Source organism: Peromyscus maniculatus, chromosome 21 (genome assembly GCF_049852395.1).
Source record: "Peromyscus maniculatus bairdii isolate BWxNUB_F1_BW_parent chromosome 21, HU_Pman_BW_mat_3.1, whole genome shotgun sequence".
NCBI lineage: Eukaryota > Metazoa > Chordata > Mammalia > Rodentia > Cricetidae > Peromyscus > Peromyscus maniculatus.
The window spans coordinates 27,208,615-27,225,548 of NC_134872.1; the positions used below are offsets into that span (position 1 = coordinate 27,208,615).

At 52.4% G+C, this 16,934-nt stretch overlaps 1 protein-coding gene across 2 annotated transcripts in view; it reads left to right on the top strand.

The window, feature by feature from the left end:
• The window catches only part of Adamts14 (ADAM metallopeptidase with thrombospondin type 1 motif 14), a 75,863-nt gene that overhangs the window by 25,263 nt on the left and 33,666 nt on the right, over window positions 1–16,934 (top strand). For both annotated transcript variants that reach the window (XM_076557184.1, XM_006972702.4), the window contains exon 4: window positions 4,379–4,569. In XM_076557184.1, coding sequence (XP_076413299.1) covers window positions 4,379–4,569 — 191 coding nt within the window. The remainder of the gene's footprint in view (window positions 1–4,378; window positions 4,570–16,934) is intronic.

Genomic DNA, 16,934 nt, shown 5'->3' on the forward strand with positions numbered 1-16,934 from the left:
TTTTTTTTCTTTCCCAATTCTGAACCAAAAGGCCATAGATCTGTCTTTGAAGAGAGGCTTGGCGAAGCCTAGCTCCTCTCCATTAGCCTGACCCCAGCCTCCTTAGTAGCCACGCAGATGGCGGCCCCAAGGCCAAGCTTGCAGAGTTGAGGTATCAGCCCAGGGAGCTGTGTCCGGTGTCCTGGACCACAAGCTACTTGGGTGAACCCCCAGTGTGCCAGCCAATGGTCAGGACCTGGCCACCCAAGGCCTTGGGTCAGTGACCAGGGATGATAGAGCACTTTATTGGGCACCTGTGACTCTGAAGCACGTGATAGGAACACTTCTTGTGAGAAGATCCCAGATGTGCCTGTCCCCTTGTGACAGGCAAGCCGAAGGCTTCTCTTAGGCCTGCTTCCTGGGTGGCCTGTGGGGAATCAGCTCTGAGCCTGGCAGAGGCGCCCCCCCCAGCTTGAGCCACCCCGTATCTGCCTGGCACCCCATTCTGTGTGGGGGCTCCTCTCCTACCCACTCCCAGTCAGCACTGCTTCCCACAGGTCCATCTTCTGCAGAGGGTGGGGTTCCTGAGGGACAGACCCCAAGGTTTCCTCATCTTTGTATCACTCCTATGGACTCTTATCTCTGTCTGTGTGTTCGGGGTGTCCAGCTGTCCCGGAGGAAGACAGACAGGAGGCCTGAGGGGCTTTATCGGGTGGGCCTGTTACTCAAGCTGTTTCTGGAGGGGCAGACCAGCTCCGAGCTTCTCTGTAAAGGGGTATAGTGTTCACCCATGAACTTGGAGTGGAGGGTACTCTTCCTCTAGGGTCTCAGGGTGTGACCTTGGCTGCAGCTTCTTGAAGAGGGTATGTGTGCAGCATTCACATTCCTGTGCACCTACACACTGTTACTGTATACATACACAAACATGTCCTCATGTACCCCCATACTCACCTCTGTACGCTCACACGTTCTTACACACTAGAACACCCACCAGAGTAGCATCTCCCCTCATATGAACCAGCACACGTTCATGCTTACACATGTAAATACCTCTTCCACTCTGAAGCCGTGCGCCCACACTTCTTCATCCAATGCACAGGTCCTCACACTTTTCGCCCACTGACACTTGAGACTTGTGTCCCCCAAGAATTGCTAAGCAATGCTCTCTTCCAGGGCATGGTCCAGCCGCAACTGCCCGCCTTCAGAGTTGTGGTGTTGAAAACCACGAGCTAACACTGAGATGCTGGAAAGTAAAAATTTCATCATGGCTGGGTCATATTTTCAGTCTCCCATAGTAAAAAAATGAAAACAGCCCAGGTGAAATGCATAGCCTCTTTATACCAAGTGAGCAAGTGCTTGAAAGTAGAATTTTGCACTTATTATTTTTTTTTGTGATCACAGGAAAGATACGTGTTAGGGGTTTATGGTCAGACAGTTAACATACCACAAAACATCTTATGATCAGTCATTTCTCAGAACAATGGAAACAATTTACAATGTGTAATTCACAAGTTTATTGATTAGTCACAAGAACTTGTCAAACAAGTTGACCTCTAGCGAGGGACATGACCAGAGTCTAACATTGCTTAACTAAAAAGAAAATGGAGTCAGCTGTCCCTTACCATTCAGAAGTCTGAACTGCCTAGGCCAGGCTGTTGGGGTACGCTCCTATGTCTGGCTGCACCTGAATGCCCAGCTCCCTGCTCGTCCCCTAACACTGCGCTCATTTTCAGCCCTGGCCTGCCCCGTGCCTGCTTCCTTCCTCCCACATACTTTGTGAGAGGCAACTGGATGTAAACCAGCATATACTGCTATGGCAGAGCTCAGGGCCTCGGCCATAGGCATATGTATGTCCATGTGTGCCCATGTGCGTGCTCTGCTTATGTGTGCATGAGTGGGTACTTGTGGGAGTGTGTGCATGTGACTGTCTTCCTTGAGTGTGCTTTACCTTATTATTTTTTTTTTCCGGAGCTGAGGACCGAACTCAGGGTCTTGCCTTGCACTTGCTAGGCAAGCGCTCTACCACTGAGCTAAGTCCCCAACCCTGTGCTTTCCCTTATATACCGAGGCAGGCTCTTTCACTTGGATCTGGAGCTCAAGGATTTGGGGAGTCTAGCTAGCTAGCCTGTTCTGAGAAGAGTCTGACTCTGCCTCCCACATGTTAAGACTACAAAGCAGGCAGCCACACACCCTCAGTATTTATCGGGGGGCCAGGGATCCAACTTTGGGGCCACACATTCGTGTAGAAGCCCTTTCCCAGCTGCGCCATCTCCTCGGCTCTCAAACTCATCATCTAAAATACAGAACGGTGTGGCTTTACGCTGTCTTCACCATGTGTACAACCAAGACCCTTGTTTAATTCCAAAACATCCCTGTCACTCCCTTTAAAATCTCCCGCCCTCCCCACAATGAGGGTGGATTCCTCAGAACAAGGCCTGTGGGATGCCTTCCCTTTAGCGTTCAGGCTTCACATTGCAGCGGTCTTAGCATGTCACTCATTTTCATGACGCAGTCGTGTTTTCTGGCTTATGCCCACACGCCTGTGTCCGCACACCTTTGGGGCTGCTGTGACGGGGCTGGTCTGAACACGTGCATGCGGTTCTCTGTGAATACAGCTGGCTTTGGGTGTGGTCTGCGAATGGAATCCGTGGGTCCCTCTAGGTTTCAGGGGTTGGAGATCGTTGATGGTTTTGGGAAGCTGTACATTTTCCGTTCATTTGGAGCTTCTTGGGTGGGCTCCCTCATAGCTTTCCGCTCTGGCTCGCTGTGCCTGGAGGGTCATGAAGAAGAGGGTATGACTGAGGTCCCTATGACACCCCCATTGACATAAGACTCCCCTTTTCTCATATCCTGAGAGGGAAATTTGGGTGGTCCCAGACTGGGTGTGGTAATAAGGGAGGGGAGAGAAACTCAGGATTATAGTTTGGGCTCCTGCCGTTGATTTGCTGTGTGACCTAGGGTGAGTTAGGAAACCTTTCTGAGCCTCCCTTTAGCAGACATGGAGGAAAGGGCTCCAGGGTTGTTGAGTATCTGAGTGCTGCTCACACATGCTGGGGTGACTGTTGCTCCCCTCTCTTGGAGAGAGTCCTTGCTCCTTACCCCTGCCTGTCTCCACCGCCCCCCCCCCCCGGGGGGGGGTGTTCCTCCCTTCTCCCAGTGACCTGCCTGAGCTACTGGAATCATTGTTGGGCTTAGATGCCGGGCTGCTGGGAATCTTCACTGTTTTGGAATTTGGAGCATTTCCAATTTGGGATTTTTGGATCAGGGCTGCTCAGCTGTCCCAGTGTATGTGAGTTCCAAGGTCTAAAAATGCTGGTCTGAAGTACTTTGGATAAGAAGCCCTCTCATGGGGGCTGGAGAGATGGCTCAGCGGTTAGGAACACTGGCTGTTCTTCCAGAGGTCCTGAGTTCAATTCCCAGCAACCACATGGTGGCTCACAACCATCTGTAAGGAGATCTGGTGCCCTCTTCTGGCCTGCAAGGATACATGCAGACATTACACTGTAAAATCAATCAATCAATCAATCAATCAATCAATCAATCAATCAATCTTAAAAAAAGAAGCCCTCTCATACTGTATGTTGGCAGCACCCCATTTCTGTTACCCAAACTAAACTGTAGACTCAAGTGCAGCCCCTCCCCATTATCACCCAAATACCGTTTGTCCGTCTGTCTCCCCATCTGGCAGCCGTTAGCAGGGTGATTGTGGGGTCTTTTTTTTTTTTTTTTTTAAAGATGTATTTATTTATTATGCATACAATATTCTGCCTGCATGTGTTCCTGCAGGCCAGAAGAGGGCACCAGATCTCATTACAGATGGTTGTGAGCCACCATGTGGTTGCTGGGAATTGAACTCAGGACCTCTGGAAGAACAGTCAGTGCTCTTAACCTCTGAGCCATCTCTCCAGCCCGATTGTGGGGTCTTTATGCCCCCAGCTCTGGGCCCACTCTAGTGGATTTCAGGTAAGCGGGTTCTTTTGTGTTTCGAGGAACGGTCTGAGGGGCTGGGGATACAGCTTCACGAGAAGAGCGCTTGCCTAGCGGTCAGGGAGCCCCGGGGTCACCAAGCTGCCTCTCATGAAATGGTCTGGTGGCACATGCTTGTCATCTCAGGAAGTGGAGGCAGGAGAATCAGAAGTTCAAGGTCATCTTCAGCCCAGACTGGTCTACAGGAGGTCTACAGGTGGTGGAGGTGCACGCCTTTCATCCTAGCACTCAGCGGGCAGAGGCAGACAAATCTCTGAGTTCAAGGCCAGCCTGGTCTACAGAGTGAGTTCCAGGATGGCCAGGGCTACAGGTTTCGAGAAAAAAACCAAAAAGAACCAAAAAAAGAAGAAGAAAAAAGAAAGACCGATTCTACATGTGTCTACAGTCTCCTACTCTTTCTATCTGGTTCCAGCCTTTGGCCTGGGTGACCTTCCCAACGTGCTGAATCTGGTTGGGGACCAGCTGGGTGACACCGAGCGGAAGCGGCGACATGCCAAGCCTGGCAGTTACAGCATCGAGGTGCTGCTGGCCGTAGATGACTCGGTGGTTCGCTTCCATGGCAAGGAGCACACGCAGAACTACGTCCTCACGCTCATGAACATCGTGAGTGCCCCTGTGGCCCGGGTGGCGTGGGTGAGTGGGTGGGTGGGTGGGTGGGCAGCTCCCAGTGCTGATGTCTCAGGCCTGGAGCTCCTCAGAGAGGGTGTGGGGGAGTGAACACTTGTAACTTAGCAGAGGGAAGTGTGAGTGCTGCCAGTCTGGCTGGCCACCGCCTGGTGGCTTCTTCTAGCCTAGTAGGTGGCTGGAGACACATAAACTAATTCCGGGAAGAGGAAGTGAGGATGGCCATGGGTGTGGACGCACCTACCTCCTCGGAGTATTGACTGCTTAACCCAAGACTAGAAATTGGCAGGTCCAGCTAGGACCACATACATGGCGGGGTGTGGTAGGGTATGTAGGGGGGACCAGCTGTAACTTGCTCGTCTCTTGTGGGGTGGGGAATCTAAGTGCTACTGTGTCCACTCAAAGCCTGGCCTCTGATGGTGGCCTTAGGCCAGGTGGTGTCCCGTGACTGGTGACCCAGGTGTGTGGGTGTAGGGGGTGGGGGGGTTGGAAGAGGATTTCTTCTCTCCCTTCTTATGTCCCATGTCTGAGACAGATTAGCAAGAGGAAGTAGTTTACCAGATCCTCCGATGTGGGGTAGGGGTGTTATTTTGAGTAACTCAGATGAGTAAGTTACTTAAAGGAGTGGCCTAGTCTGGAAATTTTGCTTAGGTCAAACAGGTTCTGTTAAAATTATATTGTGTGTGTGCACACGTGTGCGCGCGAGTGTGCGTGTGCGTGTGTGTGTGTGTGTGTGTGTGTGTGTGTGTGTGTGTGTGTGTGTGTGTGTTACAGAGGGCCTGTGAGGGTCAGAAGACAATCTATGGGGGGTTGGTTTTTCCCCTTCCGCCATGCTGGTTTCAGAGATTGAACTTAGGTCTTCGTGCTTGGCAGCAAGTGCCTTGGCCTGCTGAGCCAGGATCTCTCAGACCCTCAGATGGCTTCTTAAAGGGAGGAGAGCAAATGGAGATGAGGAAGTTTGTGCTTGGTGCTCAGTCAGGCCCCCGGTTCTGTCTTCATGGTGTGAAGTTTTCCAAGGGGATTTTCTGTGGCCCCATCTCCTGGAAATTGCTGCTGTTTCAGTAAGGGAAGTTCCAGAGGTTTCTTGCTGTATCTGTTCAAATGTTTTCATCTTAAAGTATTCCGACCACTCTGGGGTTCCCAGTGGGTCCCCAAGGTCCAAGAGCTGCTCCCAGGACATGCAAGTATGTCCTGGAAGGGCCTTTGAACCTCTGCTGGGTCACCGAGTCATTGCTTAGGGTGGTACCCATGGGTGTGGGTTCTGGGATATGAGAGGTGGGCTTAAATGACCAGGGGATGGAAACTGGGAGGCTCAGGGCTGATGGGTGATGGGAGGATGAGAGGATGGACAGGAACTTGGCACCAGCTGGATCTGGGGCTTCCCTTGAAAACAGGAAAGGGTCATGCATATTTGTTGTTGTTTTACATGTATTTATCTTCTTTTATGTGTCTGGGCATTTGGCCTGCATGTATGTACGTGTACCACACGTATGCCCGGTGCCCTAGAAGTTCAGAAGAGGGCGTTGGGTCCCCTGGGACTGGAGTTATGGATGGTTGTGAGCCACCAACTCAATGGGTGCTGGGAACCGAACCTGGGTCCTCTGTAAGAGCAACAAGTATTCTTGACCTATGAACCATCTCTCTAACCCCTGTTTTTAATTAATTAATGTGAGATTGGGTTTCCTTTGTGTAACAACACTAGCTGTCCTGGAACTCACTCTGTAGACCAAGCTGTCCTGGAACTCGCTCTGTAGACCAGGCTGTCCTGGAACTCTCTCTGTAGACCAGGCTGTCCTGGAACTCTCTCTGTAGACCAGGCTGTCCTGGAACTCGGTCTGTAGACCAGGCTGTCCTGGAACTCGCTCTGTAGACCCAGCTGCATGCCCAACTTAGCCCCCGTTGTTTGGAGAGCCGCTCTTGCTAATCAGCTCAAGCTGGTGTTTCTTTTTTCTTCCTTTTCCTTTTTGTTGTCCTGGGGAATTGATCCTAGAGCTTTGTGCAGAGCTCTGACCCCAGCTCCTTGCTTTTGACTTTTCATTTTGAGACAGGCTCTTGCTAAGTTGCCCAGGTTGGCCTTGAACTCACTCCTGAGTGCTAAGATTAGGGCCTGGGCAATCATCACACCTCATCCAAGGTGAGGAAGAGATCCTTGGATGAATCATGAAGAGGCCGTTCCTTTCTAAGGGCAGAGCACTTCTGAAACTTGATCAGAGAGTGTCATCTGGTAAACCCTTTGGAAGGTTTCAGAAGGATCCTTCTGGTTCAGAAGGATGTGGTAAACTCCTCAGATTGGGAGCTCCAAGGGAATGCCATTGGAGTGGAGGGGAAGGAATGGGAAGTTCTTTCTCAGACCTGGTGGTTAGGTGTGTGGAGGTCAATGTCCCCATACCCTCCTCTCCCAGGCCCTTCTGCACTTCTCCATATTTTACTGTTGGACAAAGCAGGTCTGTGGCCTGCCCTGGTTCTCTTGGCATGTCCAATAACTATGCTCTGATTTTTGATCCTTGACCCCTAACCTGTGGCTTATACCCTTGGCCAGGAATCATTGTTAGCTCTGAGGGACTTCTTTGAAGACTGCTATGTGGGTAGCCTGGGTTTATTCTTTTTTCCTTCTTTTTCTCTCTCTTTCCCCCCCTTCCTCCTTCTATCCCCTCCCCCCTGTTTGGCTTATCTATTTTTGAGATGGTGTTTTTCTGTGTATCCTTGAACTTGGTATATGGTCCAGGCTGGCTTTGAACTCGTGATCCTCCTGCCACCTTCTCCCAAGTGCTGGAATTACAGGGATGGGCCACTGTGTCCAACCTGGGTTCAACACCATGGGCTGGGCTGCTTGCTCACTGCTGCCTCGCCACATGGATAGGAAACACAGGGCCTGGGATGGTGCAGCTGAGGCCATGCTTCCCATGGAACCCAGCTTCCCGAGCAGGGATGCTCATGGTACACACACACAGGCTATGGCTTAAGGGATGGCCATACATACCTGCCACTGCCATCAGGCAAGCTGGTTGTGTGGGGCTGTGACTTAGCCGAACAGAGGATGGGCAGCCAGACTTCCTGCCCCTGGAGGTGAGCAGATGGGCAGCAGACAGCCTTACCCTCCCGTGGGACCCCCAGCTCATCCTCTTCATTGTGTGAGGCTTTTATTTGGTTGGGATGCCGGAAGCATGGGCACCCCTGGGGAGACTTCATGAATCCAGGTACACGGGTGTTGTTTTACTTTTGCGGTGAAGCTCTGCCTACCCGAGCAGCCTTGTCTCTGCCAGGGCTGGCCTGGTGGGAGCGTGGAAGATAATCTGGTTGCCAGGATGGATGCTTTTATTGTGCTAGTGCATGGGGGCTGGGGTGGAGTCGGGGGAGAGTCGGAGCAGATTCAGAGAGTGAAGCAGTCACCATCATCCAAGGAGATCCTGTCCCCAGAGCAATCAAGCCTGCACAGAGGGTGGCGGGCCACTCATGCCAAGCCTAGCCTGCTTTCGGGTTAATTCTGCACTCACGGGGGTTGTTAGAAAGATCCACAGCTATGGGTGATGGACAGGGCCTGCCTGCCTCTTTATTCTTCTGTCTTCTGATCGTAGGCTTTGGATGCCTGATCTTTCTCTGTGCCTTAGTTTACCCATTTCCCTGGCCCCTGTCCTTAGGGCTTCTTCAAATCTCAGTGCTAGGGAACGCTTTGATCCCTGAAACATAACGAGCAGTTATTTTCAGGATGTAGCGTGCACCTGCCGGGAGCCTGTCAGCAGAGCCAGACTCTGGTTCTCAAGGCTTCAGTCTGGCTGCACAGCAGAGCCTCAGTGCTCTGGGATGGTCAGGACCATTGAGGACAGTGCAGAGGGGGCTTAGAGGACACAGAGGCCCAAGAGGCAGGCTCACCTGCCCCACGCAGCAACAGCCTGAGCATTTTATAGCTGGCTTGTTGGCCCCCTACCTGTAGCCGTAGGAGGCCACATCCATTAATTACCTCTAGGGCTTGGAGGAGTTAAGCAACCAGCTCAGAATCTATACAGCAACTAAGTGCCAGAGATAGGCTTCAGACTGAGACCTGTCTGATTCCAAAGTGTGTTTCCTACCCAGCGCTGCTGCCCTTGCAGAACCTGACACACACACACACACACACACACACACACACACACACACACCACTGCCTTGAAATGGGTTTGCTTTTAACTTTTAGCAAAAACAAAACAAAAACAAAAACAACCAAATTTAAAAAACAAAACAAAACACAGTGGGTTTGGGGAGATATAAAGAAAATGAAAGGGACAGAAGAGAAGGAGCAGGCAGCTTCTGGCTGTATTTCTTTGTTATGACAACCGAAGGAGGTGGGATGCTGCTGGCATCTCATGAGTAGAGACCAGGAGAGACCCTGAGGATCTATCGTACAGTGCATGAGGCAGGTCCCTGACCAGTGTCAAGTTGTCCACGGTGGCGGGTGAAGCCCCTGCTCTAAGCTACACAGGTATGGACGTTTTCTAAGCCTTCCCACCCTGAGAGGAAACAACTGTCACCTCAAGAGAAAGCACAATAAAGATGCTGCCCCCCAGCACGGGACTCATGCTCCCCAGCACAGGACTCATGCCCCTCCCCCAGCACAACTCATGTCCTCTGCCAGCACAAGACTATGTCAGCAATGAGTGAAGAGGACACTGCTGTCCCCAGAGCACTTTCACACATAGCATTCCACTTTATCAACCGCAGAGGAGACTCCCGACATTCTATTTCTGGGGTGACGTAATGGGCTCCCAAAGTAGAAGGTTGTTTTAAAACTAACAGATGCCATCGACTAAGCCCAGGCTCCCGAACTGGACATCTGTCCCTCTTCGTCCTCCACACCGCAGAGAGGCACAGTGGCTTCCCAAAGCTGAGTTCAGGAGGCAGGAAGTGTGGAGCTCCAGGCCTGCCAGGTCTCCTCGTGCCTCCGTTTATACGCAGGCAGGCCGGCCTGGGACATCAAGGCTGCTGTGTTTCCTAAGTAGGTTGCGGGGGGAATAAATGCTGAGCGTTGTGGATTGATGAAAAGGACTCTGTTGGGCTGGGTGGGTCTGTCCCAGTGCTCTCGGAGCCACCCTGCACAAACAACCTGGATCTGAGGTGGACCAAAGAGCCTGATCCCAGGGGAGCTATGCAGGCCAGCCCTTGGGCTCTGGGGAGCCTTGGAGACACCACTTCCCTTAGTGTGTGCCGATTGGCAGGCAGGGGACACCACTCATGGGGAGACCACACCAACCCTTTGAAATAAAAGGTCATGGTCATGAGCTTGGGCCAGGGGACAAGTTAGGAGACTCAGCAGCCTCTTTTCACCTCCTTGCTGGTGACTGGAGGTAGGGTTTGTTGATGTGGCCCATGAGGAAGTGTGGCGCCTTGGCAAGGTGTGCTCTGAGGGGACAAGCTTTTGGCTCCAGGCCGGGCAACTATGTGGGTCAGGCTGAGCACCAGGGAAACAGACTGATACTGGGGAATCGTGTGTTGAAATCTGGCCTGGGCTACCTAGTGAAACCCTGCCCCTGCCCTCCTCATAGGGAAATGAAAGAAAAGGGAAAAATATATCTGCTACACCCAAATTGATCGACGGTCTCTAAAGTTCCAGGGTAGTTCTCCACAAAACCATCAAAGCCACCAAAAGCCAGGAAGGGCTAAGAAACTGTGGCCAATGTGTGACCTGGTGCATTATTCTATCCTAGATGAGGTCATCCCCCGCCCCCCGCCCCTCCCCCCCCCCCCCCCCCCCCGCCCTCCCTCCTCCCCTGCAAAATAGGATGTTAGAGGGAAACTGGAGGACCAGAGTGGTAGATGTACAGACTTGAGTCAATAATTGCCAAGTGTAGGCTGGCTCATCCTGACAGCTTGAACCATCCTTACACAAGATGCCAGTAGTGGCAACAGATGGGTACAGGGTACATGGGATGTCCCCGCTACCCTGGCAAACCTAAAGCTTCTCTATACGGGGAGATTCCTTACAAGTTGAGTATCTCCTCTCTGGAACGCTTGGGACCAGAGCGTTTGGGGTTTGGAATGTTTGCAGGTCATCCGCAGCAATCTTGGGGAGAGGATTCAAGTTGAAACTTGAAGTTCACATGTGTTTCATGTTCACCTTAGATACACAGCTGGAGGGTAATTTTACGTGTTATTTTTAGTGCACCTGAATTTTTGACAGTGACCCATCACAAGCCCAGGTGTGGAATTTTCCACTTAGAGTGTTACTCTGGCACTCAGAAAAACAACAACAACAAAAACCTAAAAATTTGAGCCCATTTCCAGATTTAGGATGGTCAACCCGTAATTCAAAAGAAAACAGGCCTATAACATCTACACAACACTTCCTGCCTCCTGAACTCAGCTTTTGGATCCCACTGTGCAGGCAGGCAAACAGGCCTTCCTCTGCTGTCTGGGAGGGTTGCTGGGATTCAGGGAGGGAGGTGATGCAGGGAAGAGCCTCACAGGCCGGGTCAGCACTCAGTGGTACTTGGTACCTTTGCCTCGGTGTGAGCACAGGTGGCCGTAGACTCCAGGGTCTTGCCTCTTGGCACTGTCCTGACTCCTATCTCCTGAAACCTGCCTGAGCCCTCTGACAGAGGTGGACAGTCTGTCCTGTGGCTCCTCTGAGCATCGTCCCTCAGGAGAGAGGGAGTGCGGATTGCTGGCCACTGTGCTCTCTGCCGCTCTCCGTCCTAGCTGCCGAGGAGAGGCTGGACTTGGTGTGGAACACGAGGCAAGACTGCCCACAGCCCTCTCATGTTCTCCTGGGGATCTGGTTTACCCCTCCAGCCACAGACTGAAGCTGGGGCTCTCCTACCTCTCAGGCTCAGAGTCTGAAATGTATAGTTCTCATACCGCAGGGCTGTAGGGGCCTGATACCCCCAGGGTTACAGGGTGATGGGGAGGTGGTGGTGGGGGGGTCTTTGCTACTGCTTGGGTGGCCGCGTTGCTCTCCACTGGGCTGGGAAACCCAGCCCCAGCCGCTTTTGCAACCTGGGCAGTCTTCTGTGATCGAGAAGTCAGGCTGTGTGTTTTGGGAAGCAGGAGTTGTTCGGGAGAAGGTTCCAGGAAGCTCAGAGGGTCCTGGCTCAGTGTCCCCTTCCCCGGTGGCCTCTGTTTCACCCCTCCCTGTCACCGAGGATGCTTTCTCCCCACATCTGTCCCTCTGAAGCCTGCTGTGTTCAGGGCTCAGGTGCATGGCGCTCCCATGGTTTCCCCATCACATCTCCACGAATTGCAGCTCATGTCAGTGGGACTGCCCAATCGTTGGGCAACAGGGTTTCTATACAAACACTCCCTCCCAGAAGCCATATTTCTGAAAGGAGGCCTGAGGAGACACAGCTGGAGAGGCTGTGTGCTGCTGCCACATCTGTGGCCCCGGCCAGGACCACAGTTCCGCTTCCATCTGTCTCCTCCTGGTGATACCCTCCGCTGGCTCAGAGCTTCAGTGCCGGGAAAGGGCTGACTTCGTCCTCTGAGCTCTCCTCTTTTGTACTGGGCTGTGGGAACTACTCATTGTCACCCAGAAACTGGACAGTCCTGAGTGTAAATAGGGGCCGCAGAGTCACGGAGATCTGTTTAAATCCCAGCTTCCCACTTCCCAGATGGGGGACCTCGGACAGTTACTTAGCCTCACAGAATCTTGCACCTCCTCCCTCTCTCCTCCCTTCCTCTCCCTCTTTTCTGTCCTTCGACAAGATCTTATGACATAGCTAAGGATGCCCTTGAACCTCTCTGATCTTCCTGCCTCAGCCTCCTAAGAGCTGAGAGCACCAGGGCGCTCTCCACGCCCCGTTTACTCGGTCCTTGTGCGGACTCTGCAAGTACTCTACCGCGGAAGCTCTATCCCCAGCCCCTGGGAAGCTTGTATTCTTTGTAGGCGCTGGGGAGAAATGGTCGGTGGGTAAGAATGCTTGCTGTTGCAAGGGTCTTAGTTCAGGCTTTCTTTGGCTGTGACAAAACGCTGACCGAGAGCAACTTGCAGAGGGTTAGAGTGTAGTTCATCTTAGACTTCCACATCACAGTCTGTCATCAAAGTCAGCCAGGGTGGCCGGGACCGCGGAGGCAGGAGCTGAAGCAGAGGCCACGGAGGAGCACTGTTTAGCGGCTTGCTCTCCATTGCTTGCTCAACCTGTTGATGTACTCTTGGATCACTTGCCTGGAGGTGGCAGCTTCCACAGTGGGCTGGGCTCTCCCACGTCAATCAATAATTAAGAAAATGCCCCCATAGGTCGGGTTGGCGCACTTTCTCAGTTGAGGTTCTCTCTTTCCAAACAACCATAGCCTGTGTCAAAGTGACCTAAAAACTAGCCATTACCGCAAGCATGAGGACCTGAGTTCAAATCCCCGGTACCCGCATAAAAAGCTGGGCGTGGTCTTTAACCTCAGTACTATGGGAATCAGAGACAGGAGGATCACTGGGCCTCGCTGGCTGGCCACCCAGTTTCCAGTTCAGTGAGGGACCCTGTCTCGTGGGAATAAAGTGGACAGTGACAAAGCTGGACATCCAGTGTCCTTTTCTAGCATGAGCATGTACACTTGCACATGGGGCGCGCGCGCGCACACGCGCGCGCACACACACACACACACACACACACACACACACACACACACAGAAGAAATGAAAGAATGAATGAAAGAAAGAGAATCTTGTTTTCTTGCTTCTAAGAGTGGAAGAGTCCCGTTCTCTAAGGTGGTCAGGAGGTGGAGGAGGAAGCCTGGGACGGAGCCTGGCACACAGCGGTTATCTGGGGGCAGCAGCTCGCCCCTCCGGCCCCAGCACTCCCCACCTGCGCCCTCCCTTGTGCTGTGCGGTCTCCCTTCCGCCAGCACTCCGACCTTTGCTTGTTTTTCTCGCACACACCCAGTGGCTATCTCGGGCCAATAGGTGATGTCACACCCTCACCTAGGAGTCCTGGCAAAGGTGGCCTTGAACTTGGCTTAGAGGTGAGAGGCCAGGAAACCAGATGCACTGTTCTTCCGGCCCTGTGGGTGTGTCCTGTGGCCATTCTGTGTCCAACCGTGGGAAGCCATTTCTGACTGCTCCCTGGCCACCCCTCTCCACAGCTGTGGAGGTTGAGGGTGCCCGGCCAGGCCCTGGGTGTGCAGCCAGGGTGGAGCTTGTCAGAGGACCTCTGTGAGCGTGTCCTAGGGAGGATAGGTTCCTGGGGCTGCCAGGTGGCCACACCCCTCTGTCTGGGGCACCGTGTGCAGGGGCAGTTTCTGCCAATATGGTGGCCCTATCCAGTCACTTCTCTGGCCCATGTAAAGCATTGAGATAGTTCCAGCCAGATCGACCCTGAGCTCCCGACTCCAGGGCCAGGGCTGGCAGGGGTATTTGAGATGAACATGCCAGGGCCCAGAGGACTGGAACAGGGAGCTTGAGAGGGCAGGGCCTATCCTGTCTGCCAGTGTCCTCGGCTGGATGGCAATTGGAACAAAGGTCGTTGAAAACCTTGATGAGGCGGCTGGAGAGATGGTCCAGTGGTTAAGAGCACTGGCTGATCTTCTAGAGGTTCCTGAGTTCAATTCCCAGCGCCCAGATGGCAGCTCACAACTGTCTGTAACTCTAGTTCCAGGGGATCTGACATCTTAATATCAATGTACATAAAATAAAGTTAAATAAATTATATATATATATTATATATATTATATATATATATATGCATAATGAGTAGATTTGGTCGGCTGAGCAAGTGACCGAAATCAGTACAGTGGTCCCTCTGTCCTAATGGGATCGGTTCTAAGACCCTGCCCTGAGTCCCCAAATCTGTAGATGCTCAAGTCTCCTTTGTAACCTATACAACCTCCTGACTGCCACCCTCTCTCCTTCTGTGTTTCCTGTCCTGACCCCCTCTCCCCTCCTTCCTCTCCCTTCCTCTCCCCGCTCCCAGGGCTGGATTTTTGTCCTGGTTAAGTTTTTCTCAACTTGACAGAAGTTATTTGGGTAAGGGGAGCCTCAGTTGAGAAAACGCCTCCTTCAGATTGACTGTAAGCGAGTGTGTAGGACATTTTCCTGGTTAATTATTGATGTGGGAGGGCCCAGCCCACTGTGGGAGGGACCACCTCTGGGCAGGTGGTCCTGAGTGCTGTAAGAAAGCAGGCTGAGGAAATCATGAGGATCAAGCTGGTAAGCAGTGTTCCTCCATGGCTTCTACTGCAGTTCCTGCCTTGAGTTCCTGCCGGGACTTCCTTTCGTGATGGCCTGTGATTGGGCTTGTAACCTGAAATAAACCCTTTCCTCCCAAGTTGCTTTTCCTCATGTTTTTTTTATTATATCATCATCATCATCATCATCATCATCACAGCAGTAGAAAGCAAACCAGGAGAGGCTTGAACCAGGGCCTTCCATGTGCTAGGCAAGCATTCCACCCCTGAGCTGCAAAGCCCTCAGCCCTGTGATTCACAGCATCTCAGGATGACTTTGATTGAATTTTTATTGAAGATTTACTTTTTTTTATTAACAATTTTTTTTATTCATTGTACATACCAAAGATCTCCCTCTTCCTTCCTCCTGCCCCTCCAGCCTCCCCCTCCCAACCCCCCCCCCTCTATTCCCTCCTACAAGAAGGTAAGGCCTCCCATGGGGAGGTACATTTAGTAGAGGCAGTTCCGAGCCCCTCCTCCCCCTGCCTCAAGGCTTAAGTTTACTTTTATGTCCGGTGTGCAGGGTGTTTTGCCTGTGCGGCTGCGTACTGCATACATGCAGTACCGATGGAGACCAGCAGAGGGAGTCAGATCCCTTGGAACTGGAGTTACAGATGGTTGTGAGTTGCTTTGTGTGGATGCTGGGACTTGAACCCAGGTTCTCTGACTGAGCCTCCAGCGCTCTTAGCCACTGAGTCATCTCTCCAGCCCTCTAGATAACTCTAAAAAATGGATGCAATGTAAGCGCTGTGCACAAAGCTGCTAGACTGTATTGGTTAGGAGCAGTCAATGGCAGGGGAAAAACGGAACAAAAACATGTGTTTCATATAAACAGTTTTCCCTCCGATTTTCAGTGAACAGTCGGTTAGACCTGCAGGTGCAAAGTCTTCCAACCCAGAGGCCTGGCTGCCACATGCAGGATTCAGACAGTGTTTTCAACAACCCGTATAACTAGAGGACACATGGACGAAGACAATTACCCAGGAGGGAGTCCCTCCAGATGTCCAGAACCCAGGATATATCCCCGCTTAAATGTCCCAGCTGTCTCTCCCTTTTTTCCTTGGGACAGCTGTGGAGTGTGCGTCCCTGACATGATTGAATGGTGTGCGCCTCTCCTGTGTCCCTTGGCTCATCTGAGAGTCCACAAACTGTACTGCCCCAGCCCTGTGTAGAAGAAAGGCTGTGTCCTGGTGCTGGAGGGGCTGAAAAGTCAGGTCGAGAGTCACTTCTCACGGGGTTGCGGAGGTGGCTCCGTGATTAAGAGCACTGGCTGCTCTTCCAGAGGACCTGGGTTTGATTTCCAGCACCCACACGACAGCTCACAGCTGTCTGTCATCTCAGTCCCAGAGGATACAACGCTCTCTTTGCCCTCTGTGTGCAACAGGTATGCACTTGCCGTACAGACGTACATGCAGGCTCATACGTACAAAAAAGATCGCTTCTCTGCAGGTGGCTATCAGGCATCAGTAAAATATCGTAAGGTTGGCATTCTGTGGGTGCCGGGGTACGACTGACGGGAACTGCAGTCCTCCTAGGGTAAGTCTCAGGCATGCGGGTTAAGGAAGCGCCCACCGTTACACAGTGAAACACTTTCTATGAAGCCTTTGCCCAGGAAGATGGGAGGAAACCCTGTGTGCTGGGCCTCTCCATCATGTCTTGCGGTGGGGATTGGCAGGGTCTCTTTGTCCACAGCAGGCTCTGGGCTTTGGTCTCGGTACTCAGTTGGATCCTAGTGCTAGACTTTGGTCTTAGTACTCAGTTGGATCCAGACACAGGCGCCAGGAAAGCGGATGGCGGAAGCCCAAAACTGGCTGATCTGAGGTCTGCACATTCATCTACAGGGGCCACTGCCAGCTCTGGGCACCGGGAGGATGGGCAGGGGCTGGGCTCTGTGGTGTAGGCAGCTTCTAATTCGTGGCTCTGGGCCCACAGCCTGGTTTCATCCTTTGCTGGCCCGCCAGGTCTCCAGTTTCCCTCCTTGTAGGACTCACGTGTGGCGTTAAAAAGATGATTCCTCTCTGTTTGGTGGACAGCCACCCCCGCACGGCCTGTAGGTTAGTTACTTCCCCTATGCATGAGAAGGAAAGTTGCTAAATGGCACAGGAGACAGAAATGGTGAGACAAGGGCATGCGTGAAACCATCCAGCTCCCATGAAGCCTGGCGGCAGGAGTCGGAAGTCACCACTGTGTGTCATTGACGGCGCCTGTGGGCTTGTGTCTCATGC